Source organism: Gaeumannomyces tritici (assembly GCF_000145635.1).
Source record: "Gaeumannomyces tritici R3-111a-1 unplaced genomic scaffold supercont2.7, whole genome shotgun sequence".
Lineage (NCBI taxonomy): Eukaryota > Fungi > Ascomycota > Sordariomycetes > Magnaporthales > Magnaporthaceae > Gaeumannomyces > Gaeumannomyces tritici.
Genome location: NW_008804551.1, coordinates 1,613,881 through 1,621,270, shown reverse-complemented (window position 1 = coordinate 1,621,270; position 7,390 = coordinate 1,613,881). Strand labels below are relative to the sequence as shown.

General features: G+C 33.6%; 1 protein-coding gene across 1 annotated transcript; it reads left to right on the top strand.

Annotated features, from left to right (window-relative positions):
- Positions 1-5,844: 5,844 nt before the first annotated feature.
- On the top strand, positions 5,845-6,399 carry GGTG_11855 (hypothetical protein; the record flags this gene model as incomplete). Its single annotated transcript, XM_009229746.1, is given in 2 exon segments — positions 5,845-6,179; positions 6,198-6,399. Coding segments are annotated over 2 exon segments (537 nt in total), but the record flags the coding sequence as incomplete, so codon positions are not given.
- Positions 6,400-7,390: the final 991 nt, after the last annotated feature.

The window sequence follows — 7,390 nt, the reverse complement described above, 5'->3', positions numbered from 1 at the left end:
AATTAATACTTTTTGGAAATTTTGCTGTAATAACATACAAACGATTTAATTAGTAATCGAAAAGGGCACCCGCATTAATACGGCTTTAAAGCACGTAAATATTATAAATATGTAACTACGCCAAAAGTATTAAAAAGGAACGTTCGATATGGTATATTTTAAAACCGCTTTTATACCAGCAAACGGGTTTACCAAAAACTTCCCGCTTTACAAGTTTAAAACATTTAAAATTATTTTAAAGTTATACAATTCCTTTAAAAACGGGTTGGCAAGCTTAATACGCAGCCAAAAATTTCGGAGCAAATACCAAAAGCGTATAACGTTTGTATAAAAGCACAACGCAAATTCCTTTTTTATTAATAAATATAAAGCATGCCGGTTTTAAATAATAAAACGGCATTTAATTATAACGCGTGCAACTTTTAAAAGCGCTGCACTTTTTTTTTATCCATTTTTCCTTTTTATTTTAGCCTTAACCTTTACCTATTATTTGGTAAATAAAAGCATTTCCATAAAAAAAATAACCCCGAATTATTGCGGTTTTAATATTACCTTTTTAATTTTTTTCGTTATTATTACCATTTTTCCTTTTTTTGGGGTCGGGCCACGAAAGGCAAAATTATTTTAACGGAAAGCTTTTTTATTCCCCTTTTTGGCCTTATCCTTTTGCTTGTTGCCCGGTTTTGGGTAAGGCTTAAAAAAATGGATTATTATTTTTTTAAGCTTTTTAATTTTAAAGCAAAAGCTACCCAAAAGCTTTTTTTGGAATAAAACAATTGCAATGCGCAATTAAGGCAAAAAAAGGAAAAGGTTGCAATAGTAATTGCTTTAAATACATTAAATATACCGTAAAGTACAACCATTCCAAAAAAAGCGCGCTATGGGCTTATTGCTGCAAAGGCCCCGAAATTTTATTAAAAAGTTTTTGGTGCATTTATCGCATAAAACCGCGCGGGGAATGGTATTATCGGAAAAGCTAATTAAAACGTTCCCGTTAAAAAAAAATCGACGGTTTCGCTGGAAAAAAAGGTTAAATAGCATTTTTTTTAAAGATTAAAACGGAAAGGAAAGGGGTAGTTAGCATAAAACCCGCAAAAACGGTTGGGAACGAATTAATTTGGCTATTTACTTTCGTTTTTTTACCCGTTTTGCGCTTTCGGGTATCGGGTAAAACGACGGGCTTATTGTTATTATCGTTATTTTTTTAAACGAACTAATTAACGAATTTATCGAAATTAAAATTGATTTTAATTGTTTAACGAATAAATTAATTGGGCCCGAAGTTTTTGCTTGGTCCAGCCGGAATTTAAAAAGTATTGGTTAGGTTGGGTTAAAAATTAAAACGAAAGGTACGAAAAATAATAAAAATAACCGGAAATTCGAAAACGGTTACGGCAATATTAATCGGGGTTTAAGTTAAAAAACGGCGCAAAATTTTTATCCGTTTAACGTAACGAGCCCGATTAATTTTAACCCGTTTAGCGCTTTTGGCAAACGCACGCGCTTTTATTGCTTTAATTGTTTGGGCGTTATTCCAAGCCTTTTTGCGGGCAATTTGTTATTTTCGCGCGTTTTTTGTATTCCGTTATTTGTTTTTTTCCGCAAAGGATTTACTTTTCCTTTATTTATCCTTTTCGATTTATTGGGCTTTTTTCTTTTTTTTAAATAATGTTTTTTTCGTTTGCTTAGTTTTAATTGTTAAAATAGCTATAACCGTTTGCAAATCCGCATTATACGCGCATAAAACGAAATTAACAAAAAAGCGATAAATTAATAAAAAAGCAAAAAGTTACGATTTACTTTTTTTAAGCTTAAACCCGGTTAAGCTTTTTGCGCTTAGCGCGCTTTCGAGCGGTTGCACGCGTTGCTTTGTTACCGGCAATACCCATTTTTTAGCCAATTTGTTAGCACCGTACGACGTTTTTAAAACATTACGCCGCCGCGTAAAGCATTTACAATTGCTTGCTTTTGCTTTTGCAAAAATTTTTATATTAACAAAGGCTTAAACAATGGAAACGAAAGCGTAAAAATTTACGGATTAGTAAGGAAATGGTAATAAAAAGGAAAAAAAGGAAGGCCGGAACAAAATGGGAAAAAAAAAGGTTTTAATTGCTACGCTTACCTTTTTCCGGTAATGGTTAAAGCATTTGCTTCGTTACCTTTTGTAGCTAAAACATTTGCTTCGTTGCTTTTAGCAACAGGAAGCGCTTGCTTTGTTACTTTTCGAAGCTAATGCGCTTTTACGGTTACCTTTTAAAAGCGGGAAACGCTTGCTTCGTTACTTTTTAAAGCTAATGCGCTTTTACAATTAACCTTTAAAAGCGCGGTAAACTTTTAAATCCCACGCCATTAATATAGCAACCAATTTCCCTTTATTTTATTTATAAATAACCCAAAAAGCTTATTTGGGGGGTATGTTACAAAGTAAATAGTATATATTGTTATAAAAAAGCCTTAAGCATAAATATTAAATGCCTAAGGCATCGAAAGAGCGGTCCCTTTGCTTGGAAGCGTATAACGCTTCCAGGCGTTAAAAGGGAAGCTTAGTAAGCAAAAAGGACAGGGAATTACGTGTATATAAAGGGCAAAAGCCCTTACGGGACCCTGCACTTCAAATCCTTTCCTCTTTAAAGCATATTAACCGAAGTAGCCTCACACCGTGCCTATCCCTTTTGCCTGCAACAGTTTACAATAACCAATAAAATTTAAACAATTTTCGATTATATTAAAGCAATAACGGCCGCAGCTTAAAAACGGTATAAAAAAGCGGCCAACCGTTACCAAATTAACCCAAATACGTTCGTTACAAAAAATCGAATTTAAATAAATACAAAAAATATAACATTTTTAAAGCTAACCTTTAAATTAAACGATAAATGGATTGGCCCGTTTTTTATTACCAAAATTTACAAACAAGCTTTAACCGTTAAACTTCCGTTTTAATACCGTTTATTTTCCGTTTTTCACATTTCGTTAATTTAGCAAAACGATTCGGAATTACCGAAACAAAACGTTATTAACAAAAAATATAACCAACAAATTACCGGCGTTTTTTTAACAAAAAAGGAAAATATTAATAATAGCAATAAAAAATGGGTTTTTAATAAAATTTTCGATTTTAAAAAAACGCGGGAAAGTTTTTAATATAAAATTAAATGGCCCGCATTTTACGCCCCCCTTTAAAAATTTTACCGCAATTTTAAAAAAGCAAATAACCGTATCCGGAATTTTTACCGTTTGTATTTAAATAAATTTAAATTACCAAATTAATAGTACAAACCAAAAGCGGTACAATTTGTACAAAAAATAACGGGCCCGGCGTTTCGCTAACGTTAAAAGCAATAAATACCAAAACGTAAAAACCATTTAAAAAAACTTAATTATTACCAATACAATTTTTTATTAAAATTTTGGTTTAAAAATAACGTACCGTATGTTGGCAATACGCAAGCGGTAAACCAAAATTAACGCGGAAAAACGGCGCCGTAACGCCAAACCATTACCGCGCGCTAAAACGCGCAAAAAACAAACATGCGCCCGGAAATACCCAAACGTTGCATTAACCAAACCTTAAACCCAAACCAAAAAAAAACGACCAAATGCCGCATTTAAGCATTATTATTTTTAAATTTCAAAAATTTATTTTCCAAAAACGATATTAAATTGTTAACGGTTTGTTTATTGTTACCCTTTTTTATTACAATAATTTTTTTTATTTTGCTTTTTAAAAACAATAATAATAATAAATTGCTAACGGTTTACCCGCCGTTACCCGTTTTTAAAAATAATAACGAAAAAAAAATTACCTTTTTTCCGGTACATTTACTAATCCTTTTCGAAAAAAAAAAAATGGCCGGAAATTTATGTTAAGCAAAAAATATTATTTTGGGAAATTGGTTAAAACAATTTTTTGTTATAAATAAAAAATTCCGGCGCGCCGTTAAATATACGGTATTATTTTAATCGTTTCCGTTTTTAGCAATAATTATAAACCATACGGTATATATAATTTCGTAATATTTTTAAATATAAGCTTTTTTAACGGTATGCTAAATTGTATATTCCGAATTATTAAAAAAAAGCCGCATTTTCGCCCGGTTATTTTAAACCGGAAAACGAAAAAAATAATGGCAAAATTAAATGCTAATTAATAAAATGGCAATAACGCGCCGTTAATGCGTTAAAGCAACGAAAAAAGCGGGTTAAAGCTAATATTAAAATTTTATAAAAAAAAAACAAAAGCAAAACGCAAAAACGCTAACGAAATGTTTATTTAACGCTGGTTTTAAAAGCTATTTATGCAATAAAAGCGCCGTTTAACGGCGTTAACGGTTTTAAAACCACGTATAAAATGGATGCATATACGCGCAGCACGCGCGCAAATATTCGCTAACAAAATGTATACGCTTTTAATAACGCTAGCAAAATCCAAAAAAACCAGCATTTCGTTATCGATACGAAAAAAGCTTTTGTAAGCGGCGGCCAAACGTTTAAAATTGCAAAGGTTTTTTTTTTATGTAAAAAAGCAATTGCAAATTGGAACGTTAACAATGCGCCAGCAAATTTTAATTAATAAAACGCATTTTATTACAATTATTTTTTTAATTTTAACATTAATAATATTAAACGTTTGGATAAAATTGCAACCCGTTACCATTGGGTTAAAATTTTAAACCCGGGCTTACGCAATAAATTTTTTAAATAAAATGCACCAAATTTAAAATGTTATTTTTATGCTAATTAATTAACGTACGGAACGTTAAAAAGCAAATAACGGCGTAAAATAAATAACGCGTTACCGTATTAGCGCGGATTTTGCGGGCGTTTATATTATTAATTAATATAACGGAAAAAAGCAAAAAAAAACGAAATAACAATCGAAATATAAAGCAATAATAACGTTAAACCGGCGAATTAAAAAATCGTAATAATAAAAATGGTAATAATAATTAAAAAAAAGTTAAATAAACGTAACGTAAAGCGAAAAAAGAATTAAAAAAACGGCGAAAAACGCTAACGCAATGCGGAAATTCCGCTTTAAAAAAACGGTAAGCAAAATATTGCAAACCCGTGCGTAAAAAAATAAAAAAGCGCCCCAAACAAACGGGGTTATGCATGCAACGCTATACCGGCGCAAAATATTACGTTAACGCAATTGGAACAATTGCGATTTTGTAATAAAATATTATTACGGTACGCGTTGGGGCATTTGGGAAAAAATTTAAAGCCGCACTTTTAGCGCGCCAACGTTACGCTTACAAAACCGCGATAAAACGCCAAAAACGCTTTGCCCAAATAGCTTCCTTTTCGTGCAACAACAAAGCCTTTTTTATAACAATAAGGTGTGCGCCGTAGCACCGGCCAGCAATATTTTATGGAGCAGCTTTACGGCGTTACCCGAGCCAAATGGGCGTTGTTTGTTATGGTTACGCTAATGTACTTTTTCGCGGCTAACGATTTCCACCGCCGCATAATAAAAAAGTTGCGTTTTTATGGGGGCGCAATAGCTTGGTGCCCCTTTTCCGCCGTTTTTACCGTTTTAACAACATGGATATGCTAATGTCCTTGGGCACTACCATTGCTTACGTTTTTTTTATTGCTAAATTAGTTATTGCCGCAACCTTGTTTAATACGATGGCAAAGAGCGGGAATGGCTCGTATTTTAATTTAATCGTTTTCTTTACTATGTTTTTGCTTATCGGCCGCTTTATTAAAGCATATAGTAAAGCGAAAACTGGCGAAGCGGTATCCATGCTAAGCAAGCTTCGGCCGAAAAAGGCGCTTTTCGTTTTTCCAAGCCCTGGCTTTAAAGGATCCGAACAAATTTAAAACGTTCCCGTCGATATGCTTAATTTTGGCGACGTGGTTAAGGTTGTGCATAAGGGTTTCCCGTTTTGGAATAGTATTATTTTGCAAAGGGAAAGCAAATTTAACGAATCCAGCCTTACCGGAAAGTTAAAATTTGTCCTTAAGGCTTTTGGCGATCCCGTTTATTCGGGTACGGTTAATAAAAGCAGCCCCTTTTTAATACGAACCATTAGCATTTCCGGGAAGTTAATGCTAAACCAAATTATTAAAGCGGTACGAAAGGGCCAAGCGTGTTATGCGCTAATTAAACGGGTAGCCGATACCTTTACTAGCCATTTCGTTTTTATCGTAATTTGTATCGTTATTGCAACGTAGTTAATTTGGTTAAGTTTCGGCATTTCCAAGGTTCTACCCGAAAAATACCTCAATGTTGCAATTAGCGGTTGGCCGTTTTGGTCCTTGCAATTTGCTATCGCCGTTTTTATTATTGCTTGTTTTTGTGGCATTGGCTTTGCCGCTTTAACGGCTTTTTTCGTTGGCGGGGGTTTGGCGGCGAAACAAAGGATTTTCGTTAAAAGCGGAAAAAAATCGTTTTAAAAAGCAAATGGCTTCGATATTATCGTTTTCGATAAAACAGGCATTTTAACGCAAAGCAACAAATTTATAATAATAAATAACCAGTACATATTTGCCAACGGCGGTTTAAAACGATAAACAATTTTGGATATTTTGGCAAAGCTAAAAGGAAATAACAGCCATACCATTAGCAAAGCTATAATTGCTTTTTGCGGTTCTAGCAATTTGTTAAGCGCAAAAGCCAGCCGCGTTAAAAAAAATTCCGGAAAAGGAATAAAGGGCACATTTAGCGTTGATACGCTGCCCGGCCCCGTTAACGTGCTCGTTAAAAATAAAGCTTTTATAACAAATTACGTTATTGTTTGTAACAATTTAACATTCGAAATTTTAAATTTGTGGAAACGTTAAGCATAATCGATTGTGCTTGTTGCAACGAAATTTGCGTTGCCGGCAACGGATTCGTTTTAAAAGCTAACAATTATGCTTGCGGCTTTTAATTTTTTTCGGCTTAAGTTTTGCTTTATAATCGAAGCGCTTTAGCGCAGCGGTATAAACGTGTGGATTATTTCCGGAAATAACCTTACGACCATCCAAGCAGTTAACGCTGCAATTGGCATTTTTCCAAAGCGTATTATTGCCGGCGTGTTACCGAAACAAAAGGTAAATAAGGTTAAATATTTGCAAAAAAGCCAAACCAAATTTAGCGCGCGGTTACTTTTTGGATTTGCCAGGAAAATGCTAAGCAAAAAGCAATTGTTGCAATGGTAAAAAATGGCGTTAACGATTCGCTAATTTTAATTGTTGCAAACGTTAGCATTGCAATTGGCTTTGGCTCCAATATTGCTATTTTTGCTACCGAATTTGTGCTTATTAAATCGAATTTAACAGCGCTGCTAACGTTAACCAATTTTAACCGCGCGGTATTTTGGCGTGTTAAATTTAACTTTGGCTAGGCTTTAATATATAACTTTTAAGCGCTTTTTATCGCTGCAAGGGTTTTTACCCT